The following is an 18,548-nucleotide window of genomic DNA, read 5'->3' on the forward strand; positions in this document are numbered from 1 at the left end:
TTTTTTGCTTTGAGAGATGCAATTTGAATATAAAGAGGTATTAAGATTTTGGAACACACAATCTGGTCTTATTGTGAGGCTGGTATGAAGTTGCACAAAAGACGGATATAAAATAATTTGTAAGTAACTCAGTCCAGCAAATGTCCAGGCTATGACAGTATCTGTCCTGACCAATCAACACTTTTACTTGGTAGTCATTATCTGTCTCTCTCCCTCTCTGCGTGCCTTCTCTATCTATGTCTGTCTGTCTATCTATCCATCCATCCATTACTTCTCTGTGCCAATATAAATAGGCCTATTTTGACTGTACCTATTATAGTGAGCCACAAGCAATACAACAGAAAAGTAAAGAAGCTCTGTACACATCTTTGTCCATGTGATCAGCAACTGACTTAAGCTGACCTTAAGCAGGTCCTTCTTTCTTGCCCTTCAGCATCTAAGCCACTTGAAACATTTAAACATTCATGTATGTGTTTCCATTAACACTAGGCACCCTGAGTAAACTTGGACTGGGTGCCGATCACTTGCAATCCTATTCAATCTCATGTGCACGTCTAGAGACGATTATGAGCAGCCAATCCATCTATAGCATGTTTTTAGAAGGTTTAAAAAAATGGAGTAGAAAAGCTCATGCAGACATGACATGTACATGGCAAAAGTATACACAGGTCCTGAGGATCCATGTTCATGTGCTGCCCTGCCATTGTGCCACCTTGTGTGCAAACTGCTCCATGTATATTTTGTTTCATGTATATTGTTACTGATTATTTTATATCCTATATTTGAGGGTCAAATATGTTGAAGCAGAACTGCTACTTCTTATGACACTGAATATGAGTGTGAGTTGCTCTGCGACAGATTGGCATCCTCTCCAGGGGGTGTTTTTGCTTTACACCCAGGGTTTCTGTGGAGACTCTAGACTTACCACGATTTTTACTGGTTGATACTCTACCTTATTTCTTACTATGTTTGTTTTCTTTCCTTAACTTTTATTCTTTTATTCTGTTTAAGAAACCTACATTGCACATCTGTGAATATTTACTGCACATTATCTCACGTATAACATATCTTGATTATATTTATTACCTACAAGTATTGTACAGTAATACTTACTTACTTAACGTACCTTGAGCTGCTGTAATGCTTGACTTTCCCTTTGGGATTAATAAAGTGATGTGATCTATTTATCTGTCTGTCTGTCTGTCTGTCTGTCTGTCTGTCTGTCTGTCTGTCTGTCTGTCTGTCTGTCTATCTATCTATCTATCTATCTATCTATCTATCTATCTATCTATCTATCTATCTATCTAATCTGCCTGTTTGTCTATCTATCCATCCATCCATCCATCCATCAATCTATCCTGAGCGTACATTAATTAAGTTTAATTTAATAGAGGACAGTTATGTTTCCTGACAGCTCATCCTATTATAGAAGATACCTTATGTGCCAACCAACCCTGCCCTCCCCATCTGTCATGCCAATAAAGTATGCTGATACCATTAGTGTGTGTGTGTGTGTGTGTGAGAGAGAGAGAGACCCCTCAGTTATTGAGCAGCATGACCAGCTTTCTCTGTAGGCCGCTATAAAAATGAGAATTTTCTGTCTGATCCAGAAGCGCCTCCGGAATGTAAACATCGGAATAAAACCTCAGTGATCTCAGCATGTCTTTCAAGGTAAATTATTTCCTATATTGTATTACTGGGAAGGACCAGCTGTAATCTGTGCATGTAGCTCATGCACTAACCGAATCCCTGATGCGCACTTGGCAGGGAGAGACAGAAACTGCAATAGAGATAAATGATAGTTACAGTTAGTGTAGGATATTAATGTTGGGTTTGGATGTTTCCAGGGTTTGGATGTTTCCAGGGTTGGAAATATGTTTTGCTCTGTGGTTCAATCTAAAAGACGATTGCATGCTCTGGTGTTTTAGATGGACGTTTACCGGACAACACCGTCAGCGTGGATCATAATACAGTATTATCCAATATAAAGCGACGGCTATTAATCAAAGGCTGTTTACTACTAACCAAACCGCACTGTTTACTACAGTTAGTCTATAGAAACACAGTGCACGTCATTATCAGCAGCATGTTTACGTCATGCAGTGTGCAGGCTGGTGTGACATTGTTTTTGTACTGTAGTAACCCTTGGGGTGTCGCACTGTTTTCACTAGCGCTTAATGTTTTGATGAATGTGGTTTGGGACACAGCCATACCATACAGACTACTGAGTAGAAATGATGATGATGGTAACTATATTTGGTCGACTGTTTGTAATTGCTACTATTCTATTCTATTCTATTGTACTGTATATTATTGCATTTTACTGAACAAAATAATAACAATAATAATAACAATACTCTGTATAGGAAGACCCTGGACAGACCCTGGACAGGGCATCAACCCATCACCCCTTATCCCTAGCCAATTGTGTCCATGTGTACACCCGTTGGAGCATCAATCCCTCACCCTCATACATAGCCAATTAATGTCTGTGTAGACACCCGGCAGACTGATAGCACCAATTAGACTGGAACCCGGATAGTCGTGGGCTAGCGTAATAGACCACTGTGTGCACATAATAATAATAATAATAAAAATAATAACATAATAACAATAACATAATAACAAAAATAATAACAATAATAACAATAATAATAATAATAAAAATAAAAATAATAATAATAATAATAATAATAGGAAGACACTGGACAGGGCATCAACCATCACCCCTTATCCCTAACCAATTATGTCTGTGTAGACACCCGGTTGGCCGATAGCACCAACAAGATTCGAACCCGAATGGATGTGGGCTAGCGTAATAGACCTTTATGTGCAAATAATAATAATAGTAATATTTGGGCGATATTGTAATTTCTACTATTCTGTTCTATTGTACTGTATATTATTGCATTTTACTGAACAAAATAATAATAATAATAATAATAATAATAGGAAGACACTGGACAGGGCATCAACCATCACCCCTTATCCCTAGCCAATTACGTCTATGTAGACACCCAGTCGACCGATAGCACCAACATGACTGGAACCCAGATGGATGTGGGCTAGCAAACAAAATAAAAACAATAATAATAATATTCTGTATAGAAAGACCCTAGACAGGTCATCAACCCATCACCTCTTATCCCCAGCCAATTATGTCAACCTGGCAGGCCGATAGCACCGACGAGACTGGAACGCAGATGTTGGTGGGCTAGCGCTGTAGACCACTAGAGCCAATAATAATAATAATAATAATAATAATAATATAGGTTCAGCATGTTGAGTTAATGCTGCAAAGCAAGATGGTTTGGTCTTAATCACTAGTTACAGTTGGGGTTTATCTTCTCCCTCTGTTTATGCTGCCAGTAAGTGTGAATATGTGACTCTATGAAGCCTCACAATATACTGCTGTCCTGTCCATAAAGAGTTGTTTCCTTTACCCAGTGTTTCCAGGATATGTTGCAGACCCACCATGATTTATTAGGTGCAGTATGAAGCATTAGGCTTATAAAAAATATATGAATTAATGAATCATGTAGCCATAAAAAAAAATGAAAATATTACCTAGTAAAATATTTATTTAATCAATAAACTTCTTTCGTGCTACACTGGGATACTGGTGACACAAATTGATTCAGGAGAACATACTTGATTCCACAGTCCTAAACAGTGTAAAGAGCAAGTTGACTACTTTTTAAATTACTGATCCATCTCTGCTTGTTCACTGGTAGCCGCTGATGTTAGCGTATGTATGATGTAAGGTCTGGTGTAAGGTCTTTACAGTGACTATTACTGACTATTTTTGCTCCGGACTTCCTACAGAATCACTGAAACCACAGATTTACTGAAATGCTTTATCCTTTTAATTGTTTTTCAGAAAGAAACACCCCTCGCCAATGCTGCATTTTGGGCCTCCAGAAAAGGGAACCTAGCACTTCTTCAGCTACTCCTCAACAGCGGTCGTGTGGACATTGATTGCAAAGACAATGTAGGTTTCTTCTACATCCATTATTACAGGCATCAGCTCAGGACATTAAAATAAGAACATTAGAATACTATATATTCAAACAAGGAGTGTAGGTGACATAACAAAACATCTTATTCACTTAATGTAAAACTTTTCAAGGCATTTTGTATTTTATTTTGAATCTTTTGACCAGTATGGCACCACGGCTTTAATGGTGGCCTCCTACAGCGGGCATTATGACTGTGCGAGAGAACTCATCATGCAAGGGGCAGACATCAACTTGCAGAGAGAGGTAGGAAGTGGTTTTTGTTGCAATTTAGGCTGTTTAAGTACTTTGGTGTTTATATAAAACATATCTTTAATTAAAACTATTATTATGCCCCATAGTCTTGATTGATTAATTACGAAGAAAGAATTTCATTTACATTTTCAGCATTTAGCAGACGCCTTTATCCAAAGCGACTTACATTACAGTATACAGTTTAAGCAATTGAGGGTTAAGGGCCTTCCTCAAGGGCCCAACAGCAGCAACCTGACAGTGGTGGGGTTTGAACCAGCGACCTTTTAATTACTAGTCCAGTATCTTAACCACTAGGCTATGGCTTGCCTATTGCCAATTTCCCATCCTGTTCTATTATATAACAACTTGTCGCACTCAGAACTTTTATTCAGTTGAAAGGATAAGTTGTACCTGACAGTGTGTTATGGTAAAAAAAAAATTATGGTTTAAAAGTTTATGGTTGGAGCGCACATAGCTTAACAATGCTAATATATATAAATAGATTTTCTTTAAATTAAGAAAGGTTTGTTGGACAATAACTAATTTTAAAGATGATTACAACGTTTGAGAGGTGTGAGTGTACTTGCTAGTGCTGACATGGCACAGAGTTAATAACTGTCTGGGTGGTTTCTTCAGACAGGATCCACTGCACTGTTCTTTGCAGCGCAGCAGGGACATGATGACATTGTGAAGCTGCTGTTTGAGTTTGGAGCATCAACTGAATCTCAAACTCAGGTATGATGTCAAAGTGTAACATGATTACGAATAAACAAATGTAAAGCTTTTTTTACATCTGTTGTGTAACATGCTTACCTGCCATGCCCATGCTGGCCTGCAGAGGGAGAGGGCATGACATGTGGCCATGTTACAGTTAGTTTTGTGTACAGTAGACCCTTGAGTTACGAACCGTTTACCATACGAACATTTCGGGTTACGAGCGATTTTTTTCAACTTAACATACAAACAAATTTCGGATTACAAACTTCGTGAAACACGTGATGTCACGAACAAGTTGACTCCGAGCGTCTCTCTCTCTCTCTCTCTCTCTATATATATATATATATATATATGTTTTTTCGGTGTTTTCTTTATATTTTGTAAAATTCTATATTAAAATGTCCCAAAACAATGTGCAGAAAAAGCGTAGTGGTAAGAAAATAAACAAATCTATTACATTTGTTGTTGTATAATTACTCCTGCCAGTAGCTGTCACTGTGTATCAGACAGAGGGGACAGTGAGTGAGAGAGAAGAAGGAAATCTTTCGTGCAATTACACCTACAAAATACAACACTACTGAAATAAAGAAGGAAATAATAGAGAAATATGAGAGTTATTGTTGTTTCTAGTAGATACATTTCATAAAAAAACAAGGAAATTTATTACGGTGTGTAGTACAGCACACGTACTGTACTGAAATGTGGTGTGTTTTTTTTATGTACAGTACTACTGTGTATTGTTGTTTATTATTGTTTATTACAGTAATGTCTATTCTATAATTTAAGATTAAGGGAAAATATACTTGTATTTATAACTGGCACGGATTAATTCTATTTACATTATTTCTTATGGGAAAAATAGGTTTAACTAACGAACATTTTGACTTAAGAACAGCCCTTCTGAACCAATTAAATTTGTAAGTCAAGGGTCCACTGTATTTCTTTGCATATGTTAAATCTCATGTTTCTGTCGAAACAAAACCTTGCAAATATAGCAAAGTCAGTTTGCATTTGTATGTATTTATAAGAGAAAAAAATAACGAAATGTGACACAGGCGAGAGCAATTAGAAGGCAGGAAATCTGCTGACCAGTCTTCATCTTCAGTTAATTGTGGCTTTGGTGCTGCTGCCTAAGTTAGCAGAGATTACTGCCCTCATCACTGACAAAACTGTAATTTCTCCCATTTACATTTTTGTAAACATAAAAACAGCAGTGTATGTGCAAGTAACACACAACTTTGTTGCTAAAGAAAAAGCTCTGAGCTCTTAATCACATTATCTCTTACACATTTGGACCAAGAATGTTTTTCTTAATTTCCATTCAGTCTGTCTAAGGTACTTAAAATATCTGGTTACCACTCGTGTGTTTGTCACTCTACAAACATAATTGGCCATAATGGAGGTCACTTAAAAGTCCCTCCTACTGTCTGGCATGGGTGGTAAAGGCAGACAGAGAGCATAGCTCATTCCTCTGTACCTCTGTGCAGGTAAAACTCAAGAAACTGTCATAGATCATAATGACCATGGTTTTATTCATCATAACACAATACCATGGGTATTCTTTGCTTAAATAACAGTTGATTTGCTAGTGAGCATGCCTAATGTGCTGTGCTTAAGTTTCTGAAATACAAAGTTATACATAAAACCTAAAACATAACAAGAATTAGCCTAATGCATGTAGAATTCCGGCAGCCAAAACGTTGGATTAAAGGTCTTGAATTTATGCATGTGTTCTTTGTTTTGTAACCTTGAACTAATTTGTCTGTGGGTTGCAGTAGACTTAAATTAATTCATGGTCAGTCCTGCTGTTTGCCAACACATTCACAGTTATGTTGTGGTTGTATTGTGTTTCCTGCAGGATGGTGGCACAGCTCTGTGTGCTTCCTGCCAGCGAGGATACTCCAAAGTAGTAGAGACGCTGCTTAAGCACGGAGCTAGTGTACACGACGAGCTAATGGTTAGTGCCCTCCTTCCAGCTTAAATACCCATCTCTTCTTCTTTATTCATAGCTGCCTGTCGGATTTTTTTCAGCTAGTCTCAGGTTTCTGCAGACTCAGCAGTCTCATGCAGCTGTCGGGAACTGAGCACAGTGGTATTTACTTTAGATTAAAGCCTAAACACTGAGTAATGTCAACACTAAAAATATTAGCCTCCTAATATCAGTAATCAACAGTTGCTATACTGGAATAATGATTCAGAATCTCTGTTAAATATACTTGGAACCCTCAAACAAACTGAATTAAAATACCAAATACCAGTACCAAAATACCAAATACCAGTACCAAAATACCAAATACCAGTACCAAACTGTATGTTACAAACTGAACTAAAATGAGCATATACTGTATATATGTATAACCTGTATTTAACTCATGTAAAGATTCATTCACATTTATACAGCATTGTATAACTTATAATCAGTCACATGTCAGCACACAGTGAGTCTCACCTACTACATTTTAGGACGGTGCTACTCCTCTGTTCTTAGCCTCCCAGGAAGGTCATGTGGCTGTTGTTCGTCAGTTGTTGACATCCGGGGCCAAAGTGAATCAGCCTCGTGATGTGAGTGATTTATTCTTTGCTAACTGTTGATACATTTTGTACCGTGTTTTTACTGTCCCAGTAGAACTGGATTAACCAAGCCTGTTTTGATGTGGTGCAGAATTGTTTAAGATATAAGATTTATGAACTTAGCCCTTGATTGCTGGATATTGATCGTGGCTGTGTTACAAATGATGTACTGTATTATGCCCCACTTCGTACTAGCATACTGCATATTATTGTACTTTACTGTATACTGGCCAGTGCATAGTTCCATACTGCATACTGCCCCATTGCATGCTGTGCTAGTGTACTGTATTTTGTCTAGCTACACATTACTTTTGTATAATTCTTATTATTATTTTTGTAAAATAACCTCATTATATAAAAGCTTAATGTCACTATTTCTTCCATACCACTTTAAAACCTTTTATTATTATATAAATATACAGTATTTAAGAAATGGAGGATTGACTTGCATTGTGGGAATGCAGTATGGCATGATGGGTGCTTCTTTTACATAGTCTGAATTGTAGACTCAGCAACACATCATTCAGGTATCTTTGGCTGCTGGAAATTTTGTTAGCATACAGCTTACTACACACAGTTTTGGAAATGGATTTGTTTGTCTGTGTCTGGTTTCACTTTTCAGGATGGCACTACCCCCCTGTGGATAGCAGCTCAAATGGGACACAGTGAAGTTGTAAAAGTTCTGTTACTACGAGGTGCAGATCGGGATGCCGACAGAGAGGTATGTTGACCTATGTCTATATCTAAATTAACCTGTAGCATGTGAATGATTACCACAGGCAACAGTTTTATATGTTTCCATGTACTGTAAAAGCAACAGAAAAAACTATATACCGGACTACCTATTTAAGCATTTACTCAGTAGTGCCACTGATCTCACCACCATGCTTTTTTAGCCTTATAAGCTATATTTGTTTGATGGCATTCTGTTTTAGTATTTATATATACACTATATTGGCCACAGGCTAGCACATGCTTCTTCTGATCTGGTGTGTATATTACTATATATAAATATAATAATAATATAATATAAACATAAACTTCCATATTATGTTTAGAAACATTATTATCCTACCTGGTTGCTTTCTCATGTGTGCTTAATAGTTTGTGTTTTTCTCACAATTAACAGGACGGCTCCACTGCCCTCTTTAAAGCTGCACACAAAGGACACTGCAGTGTTTTAGAGGAGCTTCTAAAGTTTAGCCCATCCCTCGGCCTTCTAAAAGTACGGAATACGTATTACATTGTTAATATTTTTCACATTATTTACAACCACTAGTGAGATGACACTTGAATCTGTACACCTGCCCAAAACCTAGTAAACTAGTAGTTCATTGTATATTATCTGTGCATGTATTGTTTGTGCAGCTTTTAGTCCCATAAATCCAATTTCTCTGTTTTGGAATTTAGAACGGTTCCACAGCTCTTCATGCTGCAGTCATGGGTGGAAATGTAAAAACTGTAAAGCTTCTCCTGAGAGCAAATGCTGACCCTACATTACGTAACAAGGTGAGCAACAAAAGCATGAATATATACCAGTTCAGTACTTTAGTATACATCAATCAAGGATAAATGGCAAGTGTCTGTATTTATAACTTATAGCAGTGTTGTTGGGATTTTTAAACACTCACTGTCAATGATAGAAGTAGAATCGTGCTGCAACTAAAAATATTAAGTTAACAGCATCCTGTATTTAGAAAGTGTCCACTGATAAAAGACTTAGGAATTAACACACTGGACATAAAAAACCTGAGCAAATATTTCCATTCTTACATACAGTTATATTTAAACATTTATAAAAACTTGAAGGGTCATGTATGTGAGGGACAAGTGTGTGTGGGTTTTAATGATTTTCAGCTGTTGTATTCTGGGATGGAACACTTAAAACACATTTTAATAATGAAACACTTTCTTGCATGAAAGCATATAAGCCCATTAGTTGGAAATCCCAAGATAAACTCTTGAATTCATTGAGTTTTTTTAAAGAAATGTTTTTGCAAGTTCCAGTTCCAGTTACTCAGTTTCAAAACTGTTAGCCACAAAATGTTTTAGTAACACATGTATTTTAAAAATGCAGACCGAAAACCAGCATTTCAGAAATTTAGTTAACTCACAATATGTTACAGACAATGTAAGAACATTTCTTTGTTAACAGTAAACAACTAAATGCGTTTTGTATTTATAATGTGTAGTTATCAGTGTCACTCTTTCTGAACAGAACAACGAACTGGCAGCAGATCTCACACAGAACGAGCGCATCTTGAGGATTTTGCAGCCACTGATTGTAAATGGAGAAAGTTGATGACTGCTTTTTTTGGTTCTTAGCCCTTTACAGTATTTTTGTGCCTGGAGAAAAATGCACTACACCGAGCCGAAAGAGGCAACAAACAACAAACTGAATGTTTTAATGCTGCCATCTGCATTTGCATCATTTTACCTGCACTGTACAAGCCTTCAGTGGGTTTATTTTGCTTTTATAGATAATAATGTACCATTATAGAGGAAATACATGAAGGTACAGTAAAATTGGTTAAATACTGTTACTTAGGGTATCCAAACACTATTTTATCTTATAGTGGGTTGGAGGAGATCTTTTCTCCGAATAAAGAATGACATTATGTTGTGTTTGATATAAAAGCAGGAAGAACAGCTCTCTGAATACAGTATGTGATGATTTGAAGCTGTATGTGTATTTTGTTTTAAATAGCTTTGTTCATCAACTGAATGCAATTTAAAGTATTTTTGCTAAATGTGTCTTTGTTCTTTTAAAACAGATTGTGTGAAAGTGTGTTACATTTTGTTTTTGTGACATAAATACTGTATTATAAATAAAAACTATTTTAAATTGCTTTGAGTTTTATTTACAGCGTCAGTCCCAATGATTATTATTTTTAAGAATTTAGTTGTTTAATTCAGTAATTATTGATTCACTTTTCATTCAGCTTTTGTAACCTTTTTATTCTGATCAGAGTACTGGTCAGTCTGGAGTTTACATGGAAACACTGGACACTTCTCACACTTAAACCTGATGGATTAAACCAGGACTGTCTGTCTCCAGGATCTTTGTGCTGTGGGAAACTCACACTGTCAGCTGCAGCCCCTGCTGGCCTTTTACAATACTACACATAATATCTAAAATACTGTACATATTTATTTATTACAGTTGTTAGCAAAACTCCTACAACAACAAATACTACTACTACTACCACTACTACTACTACTACCACCACTACTACTACCACCACCACTACTACCACTACTACTACCACCACTACTACCACCACCACTACTACTACTACTACTACTACCACCACCACTACTACCACTACTACTACTACCACCACCACTACTACTACCACCACTACTACCACCACCACTACTACTACTACTACTACCACCACCACTACTACTACTACCACCACCACCACTACTACCACCACTACTACCACCACCACTACTACCACTACTACTACTACTACCACTACTACCACTACTACTACTACCACCACCACTACTACTACTACTACCACCACTACTACCACTACCACCACCACTACTACTACTACCACTACTACTACCACCACTACTACCACTACTACTACCACCACCACTACTACCACTACTACTACTACTACCACCACTACTACCACTACCACCACCACTACTACCACTACTACTACTACTACCACTACTACTACTACCACCACTACTACTACTACCACTACTACTACTACTACCACCACCACTACTACTACCACCACCACTACTACTACTACTACCACCACTACTACCACTACTACTACTACCACCACCACTACTACTACTACTACCACCACTACTACCACTACTACTACTACCACCACCACTACTACTACTACTACCACCACTACTACCACTACTACTACTACCACCACCACTACTACTACTACTACCACCACCACCACCGGGCAGCACGATGGCTAAGCAGCACTGTCGCCTCACAGCAAGAAGATCCTGGGTTCGATCCCCAGGTGGGGCGGTCCGGGTCCTTTCTGTGTGGAGTTTGCATGTTCTCCTCGTGTCCGCGTGGATTTCCTCCGGGGCTCCGGTTTCCTCCAACAGTCCAAAAACATGCAGGTAAGGTAAACTGGAGATACTAAATTGTCCAAGACTGTGTTTGTGAACTGATGAATCTTGTGTAATGAGTAACTACCGTTCCTGTCATTAATGTAACCAAAATGTAAAACATGACGTTAAAATCCTAATAAACAAACCACCACCATTACTACTACTACTACTAATAATAATAATAATAATTCACATTTATGATTGTAGATAAAACTATTAAAAGTATAAAGTTTCATTATAAAGACCAGATTAAATGTGTGTGGCCACTAAAGTTTTAGTATTTAGTGCTGCAGTCCTGTACTAATCTGTGCACCACAGTCAACTTTCCTACATGTTAATTTTACACCAGTAAAAATACACTAACAATTACTTACAGAAACACTTAAATATTTAATACACATGTTTATTTATTTGTTAAACAAATTAGTAAACAAAATATTACAAGTGCCACAGTTTAAGGCAATGTGTTAAACAAGAATTAAACATTAAAACGTAACATTAATAAACATAGATACATTTAAGATATATTTAAAACATTGAAAGTTAAAGAAATGAATATAACGGGGTGCACAAACTTTTGCACGTTGTTTTGTTTTGGTGATTATTCAGGTACATCACTTACCTGCTCACCTGACGTCACACGTAAACATTCAGTGCGGAAGTGGAGAAGCGATTTAGGCTAACAGCTTTGTTTTTTTTGCGTTAAGAGTAATTCTATGGGAATGTAGTTTTAACAGATATGTAATAAGTAAGAAAAAAACTTTAATCAACTTTACAACAATAAAGAGGAATAGAGTTACACTAAACTACTACAAACAGCAGAACTACTGCAATGGCTAATGCTAACTTACAGGTGAGTCTTTCAGGTAACAGGTAATACTAACAGTAAATTAACCTTTATTAATATGTGCAAAACATTACTTATTTACAATGTATTTGTACTTAATTATTAAGTGTAGAAGTAGTGATCATATAATGTTTAAAAAGTAAAACTTTTTTGTTTACCATTTAACATGTATAGCTAAAGATCACAGTGTTCCGTTCACTTGGCATGCAACATAAAGTTTTATTTATTTACAATAGATTTTAAAACTATTTCAGACAGATTTAAGATTATAATTGTGCCTGGTTATATTTGATTTAAATGAATATGCATCTGCAGTTTTTATTGCTTTACGTCCAGAAACGATTTATATAAATTTTTTTACATACAATAGAGAGAAAAATGTTTATCATGACACTTTAGACATTATTTCTGAAAGTTTTTTGTTCTGTACCACACATACAAAACTGGTTTTACATGTCACCTACAGTTGTATGTAAACTTTTAAATGTAAGGACAGTTATAAGAACAAAACAGCAGATACAAAGAGCTAAAACAATTCACTCAGTGAGCACACACTTCAAGTTTGTAGTTCTAAAGAGGGCTAACTTAAATGAATATACATTTACAATACATCATTCTATTGTATGTATTTGATTGTATTTGTATTATGTTGATAATGATGATTATTAATATAACTACTTAATTTTTTATATTAGTACCAGCAATAGTGTTTTAAAATAATTGAATTAATATAATGTTGTAGTCATAAATGTGATGTAAACATTTACTTTAACAAAAATGTATCATAAGGTTTTCTACAGGTATGAGTCTAATGTTTAAACCAGCCCAACCAGTCCTGCTACTGGTTTTCATCATAACAGAGTGTAACACTGCAAAAGTATTTTCTAATTATTTGTTATTTTGACAACTTGGCCTGAATGTCTCAAAAGAATCAAAATGAAGGTTTTGGAGTGGTCCAGTCACAGTCAAGTCACTGACTTAAATCTTATTGAGTTGCTGTTATTGAGTTGCAAGACCTTATAATGGGCAGTTCATGCTGGAAAGACCACTGTAGCTAATTTATAACAATTATACCAAGTCGAGTGGGTCAAAATTCTTCCACAGCAATGTAAAAGACTTGCTGCAAGCTAGTGTAAAGATTTTATTGCAGATGCATTTTACCACATGGGTAATATAGCTTTTAAATAAAACTTTATCATTTAAGAGCTAAATTTTGTGTTTACTTGTGTTGTCTTTATCTTATTATAAATTAGCTTGAAGAACTGAAGCATTTAAATGTGACATCAGCAAAAATAGAAGAAACAAGATGAGCGTGAACTATCTAAACATGAACTCCCTATTAAACCATTAGTGTCTCCGGTTTGAAGTGCTTCCCTTTTTGTTCAACAGAAAGCCATCGACCTGGCCAACAAGGCTGCAGAAGAGGACAAGGCCAAAAACTATGAGGAAGCTCTTCGTCTCTATCAACACTCTATTCAGTACTTTCTACATGTGGTGAAATGTAAGTAACAGCCAATCTGAGCACATTTCTGTCTTCATTATCTGTATTTCACAGTTTGTAAGAGCATTTGTAAAGTAAGGTTTTGATTTTGAATAAGAATGACTTGGATTTAATGTTTCAATTCTTCCCAAAGATGTCCAGTGGGTTTAAGTTGACGCAGGCGGCACCAAACTTGATAAACCATGTCCTAATGGGCCTTGCTTTGTGCACATTTCTAGACTGTAGGCTGCCAGAAAAGATGCACAAATAATTTACTTTATTGGATTGATTTTATACACCTGTTGGAAATGGGCGTGGCTAAATTATAGTACAGTTATGAGAGCTATCAACATATTTTTGCACATATCTTACTGCACAAAAGTGAACTATAATGTCTTGTGTCCTGCAGATGAGACTCAGGGTGAGAGGGCAAAGCAGAGCATAAGGGCGAAGTGTGTCGACTACCTGGACAGAGCCGAGCAGCTAAAGGAATATCTCAAAAAGGAGAAAGCACCACCGGCCAAACCGGTCAAAGTGTCTGATGATAAAGGGTCAGTCTTTCTGCTCGAACCAGTCGATACATTCAGTAACAGTGAGGAATTAATATATTAAAACATTTTTACAGGAATGACAGTGATGATGGGGATAATTCAGAAAAGAAGAAATTACAGAATCAGCTACAAGGTGTGTCAATGTTTCCCAATAATAAGCATCATAACAGATCAGGCCAGTTTAATTTCAGTCAGAAGTTTTTCACAGATGCCTCTTAATTTTTTGATGTTCCTTAGCTTTATGAAATATAAGCATTATAGCTTAGCCTGGCATTAGCTAGCTATCATATGTTTTAAAATTAGCCAGCTGTTATGTTTTGCAGGTGCCATTGTCATGGAAAAGCCAAATATTAAGTGGGACGATGTTGCTGGCTTAGAAGGTGCCAAAGAGGCACTAAAGGAGGCCGTCATTCTACCCATTAAATTTCCGCACCTTTTCACAGGTATACATCAACAATAATTAGAAAATCTAGTATATATATATAGCCAGTATATATGTATATGAGCCAGTGGAGAGTTGTTTTCACCCTCTGCTGCTCTGTAGCTTTGATGTTCCCATTGTCTGCTGCTTGACCTTGTTTTTATGAATCGTCATCCTTGAGATTTTAACAATAGAGGAAGCTGACGTTTATTGTATTTCTCTGTCAATAAAGCCAGAATTAAACTGTTCTTTCATGACACAAAACTTTTCTTTTCCACTCTTGTGGATGGTCAGTAGTCATGTCTATATTTGAGTTGCTAGTTTAGAGGTACTTCTAGCACTGTTATCTATGCCACCCAGTGTTTTGTATTGAGCTGTCTTTGCATGCTTGGTGTCTTTCATCTGCAGGAAAGAGAACCCCATGGAGGGGAATCCTGCTTTTTGGGCCTCCTGGTACAGGGAAGTCCTACCTGGCTAAAGCAGTAGCCACTGAGGCTAACAACTCTACCTTCTTCTCGATTTCTTCCTCTGATCTGGTGTCCAAATGGTTGGGTGAAAGTGAGAAGTAAGTCCAGCTGTTCTTATATTCATGCAGCCTCTGTGACAACTTAATTTTTTGTGGGTTCAGTGGGTTCTCAAAAACATTAGGCACAGCATGGGAATACACCCAGATCAGGGCACCAATCAATGCAGGATAACACACACTAATCCATTTACTTACCAACTTATAACAAGGTTGCAATTTAGAGTAGCACAGGTGAGAGGAAGCAGAAAATTATAGATACAGCCTAGATAAAACACTCCATAAAAAGAATGGCTTCTGATTGGACTAAGTTACCTAATGACAATAAATAGATCCGTGAATTGGTACATACGGTGTTAAATCAGGCCTTCTCGTTTCCTCTTTTTCTCCAGATTGGTGAAGAACCTGTTCAGCTTGGCACGGGAACACAAACCCTCCATCATCTTTATTGATGAGATCGACTCTCTTTGTGGCTCCAGAAGTGATAACGAGAGCGAAGCAGCTCGGAGGATCAAGACAGAGTTTTTGGTTCAGATGCAAGGTGAGAAACTGAGCGTTCACATCAGTGTTTACTTTCAGGGCCAAATCCGGTGAGCTTTCTGCACCCATTTTTATGCACAATTGTACAGAGTGTAATATCATGTATACATGATCTAAGCTGCCATAGATTTAAAAATAAAGGAGCATCATGCTAGTTAATATTAACTAATATTTAAACTGTACATGAATAATAAGTCAAGCTAATGTTTTTTAATTTTATTTATTTAATTATTTTTTATCCCCCGATTATGTTTTGTCATTTTACATACATAAACAATTATATTTTGTGTAAGGAGAGCTTTACATATAGCTAAAAGATCATATTTGTCATATTTGTACTTTAAGCTGTCAGTGGTTGAACATTTAACAAATCTAATCTATTTTTATTTGTAGGTGTAGGAAATGATAATGAGGGAATTTTGGTGCTTGGAGCAACTAATATACCATGGACTTTGGATTCTGCGATAAGAAGAAGGTGAGAGATCTTACATGTTAAAGTACAGAACAAATGTGTTTTGAAAATTTAAGAAATCAAACATTGGATTGTTCTTACATAACAGTTATAATAACCAGTTAAAGATCTCTACTTTGGGCGAAAAACAAGCCTGCTTAACTTAAAAAGTATCATCCTTGCATGATGTGTTAAAGTAATTTCCAGTTATACTTCACATCATTCTATTTACCATTGTGACTGATACTGACACTATCAGGTGACACTATCATTGCTTCATTTTGATCCTGAATTTGATTAATCAGGTTTGAGAAGCGCATCTACATCCCCCTTCCCGAGGAGCACGCACGGTCCTTCATGTTTAAGCTCCACCTTGGTACGACCTCCAACAGTCTCACAGATGAAGACTTAAGCACCCTGGGACGGAAGACTGAAGGCTATTCAGGTGCCGACATAAGCATCGTTGTCAGAGATGCTCTCATGCAGCCTATCCGCAAAGTGCAGTCAGCTACACACTTTAAAAAGGTGGGTAAGAAAATGCTGTAAATGCTCCTTGCATAGTCGGGTACGGAGAGAATGAGTCTCATACACTAGTTGGTCTGACTTCTAACCAGTAGTATTTTTAAAATTGAAGGTATATTAAGATTCAGTTATAAATTAACATGCACGTTTATATGTTTCTGCCTTTCGCCCACTGTGACCCGACCAGGTTAATGAAAATCAAATACATTTTTAAAAATAGCTTGCTGGCAAATATTTAATCAGCAGTGCTTTAAAAATGTTGCTTTCTTGTGTTGTTGCATCTGCAACACACTTTTCCTCTCTGAGCTCTTCTCTGTTCTGTTTTTATGACAAACAGGTACGAGGAAAGATGTGGAACAGCCCTGATGTAATAGTGGACGATCTTTTAACTCCATGCTCTCCGAATGATCCCAATGCAGTTCAGATGACATGGGTCGACGTAGCAGGTGATAAACTGCTAGAACCCATCGTCAGCATGGTGAGGATCATGAACTAAAGTTATTAGTGATATTGTGTTGCACTGTTCATTACTGTGTATTGTGTGAAAAATATACATTAAATGGCTAAGAGTATATAGACACTCGACCATAAGATGGTAACTGAAGGTAATCTGTTTCAAAACCATGAGCATTAATATTATTATAGTTCCACCATGTCTTTGACCAGTTGTTTTTTCTCTAGGAGGACATGCTCAGGTCACTGGAGAAAACCAAACCCACGGTGAATCAGGACGACCTGGACAAGCTAAAAAAGTTTACAGAGGACTTTGGTCAGGAGGGCTAACTACAACAAAAGCATAAACTACAAAAACAGCTCATTTATTTTAGTGTTTCTGTTTAATATTTTTTACTTGAAAGCACAAAACAGTTTTATATCAATATTTTTATATTAAATATTTCGTGGTTTTTAAGCTACTCAAATAACGTGTATCTCAGGGATGAACTGAGGATTTTTTCAGTGTGTGTAAAACTGTGTATTGTGTTCTATTTTTGTTGTAAATAATAGAGCAGTATATACACTCAGTATGCAAGATTTTTTACCCATCCGTCAGCCTGTTGTGTTTATGCTGTGTGTAGCCTTTCATAATAATCTTTTAAATAAACGAGGTTGGTGACAAATTGTGCTTTGATGCACCGCTTTATCCTGATCGGGGCAGAGTGGGCCAGTTTTACCTGGAAACACTGGATGCAAGGCAGGACGCAAAGCTTCCATACACAGAACTGTTTACTTGTTGCTAAATATATTGACTCTTGACAGGTTCTATCATAGCAAGATAATTAACGCTATTTGCTTCACCCGTCATGGTTTTATTGATGTTGCTGAACAGTGTAGACTTAACAATTCCAAGTTCAATAAAAGGCTAATTTGTGCTTTTGTTTAAACCATTATTTTAACTGCATTTCTTGGCTTAATGCTAACATTTCAACACAAAGTTCTGATATTCTTATTAATTTAAACATAAAGGTATAAGGTTGGGCACCCCTGGCCAAAAGACCCTGTTTTGTATATTTAAAAAGTAAATAAAACCTCCAACCATGTGATACCTCACAAGATGGGCTGAGACGTCT

The 18,548-nt window shown here is 36.8% G+C and overlaps 2 protein-coding genes across 2 annotated transcripts; both read left to right on the forward strand.

Annotated features, from left to right (window-relative positions):
- The first annotated feature begins 1,556 nt into the window (after positions 1 to 1,556).
- On the forward strand, positions 1,557 to 10,322 carry ankrd29 (ankyrin repeat domain 29). Its single transcript, XM_063013344.1, has 10 exons — positions 1,557 to 1,671; positions 3,881 to 3,991; positions 4,164 to 4,262; positions 4,887 to 4,985; positions 6,826 to 6,924; positions 7,431 to 7,529; positions 8,161 to 8,259; positions 8,668 to 8,763; positions 8,949 to 9,047; positions 9,757 to 10,322. The coding sequence occupies exons 1-10, from the start codon at positions 1,660 to 1,662 to the stop codon at positions 9,838 to 9,840; spliced, it is 897 nt and encodes a 298-aa protein (XP_062869414.1). The 5' UTR covers positions 1,557 to 1,659; the 3' UTR covers positions 9,841 to 10,322.
- Positions 10,323 to 12,359: 2,037 nt separating this feature from the next.
- On the forward strand, positions 12,360 to 18,378 carry LOC134331284 (vacuolar protein sorting-associated protein 4B-like). Its single transcript, XM_063012633.1, has 11 exons — positions 12,360 to 12,498; positions 13,882 to 13,993; positions 14,382 to 14,523; positions 14,598 to 14,656; positions 14,847 to 14,966; positions 15,353 to 15,509; positions 15,860 to 16,008; positions 16,401 to 16,482; positions 16,764 to 16,983; positions 17,318 to 17,458; positions 17,662 to 18,378. The coding sequence occupies exons 1-11, from the start codon at positions 12,478 to 12,480 to the stop codon at positions 17,761 to 17,763; spliced, it is 1,305 nt and encodes a 434-aa protein (XP_062868703.1). The 5' UTR covers positions 12,360 to 12,477; the 3' UTR covers positions 17,764 to 18,378.
- The last annotated feature ends 170 nt before the right edge of the window (positions 18,379 to 18,548 follow it).

The sequence above is a fragment of the Trichomycterus rosablanca genome, chromosome 17 (assembly GCF_030014385.1).
Source record: "Trichomycterus rosablanca isolate fTriRos1 chromosome 17, fTriRos1.hap1, whole genome shotgun sequence".
NCBI classification, from domain to species: Eukaryota; Metazoa; Chordata; class Actinopteri; order Siluriformes; family Trichomycteridae; genus Trichomycterus; species Trichomycterus rosablanca.

Bases quoted from the DNA above. Each gene is read 5' to 3' on its own strand.
- ankrd29 (XM_063013344.1), top strand. The intron at 3,992-4,163 runs GTAGGTTTCTTC...TCTTTTGACCAG, and splicing joins ACATTGATTGCAAAGACAAT to TATGGCACCACGGCTTTAAT. The intron at 8,260-8,667 runs GTATGTTGACCT...CACAATTAACAG, and splicing joins ATCGGGATGCCGACAGAGAG to GACGGCTCCACTGCCCTCTT.
- LOC134331284 (XM_063012633.1), top strand. From the start codon at position 12,478: ATGGCTAATGCTAACTTACAG. The intron at 14,657-14,846 runs GTGTGTCAATGT...TATGTTTTGCAG, and splicing joins ATTACAGAATCAGCTACAAG to GTGCCATTGTCATGGAAAAG. The intron at 16,984-17,317 runs GTGGGTAAGAAA...TATGACAAACAG, and splicing joins CAGCTACACACTTTAAAAAG to GTACGAGGAAAGATGTGGAA.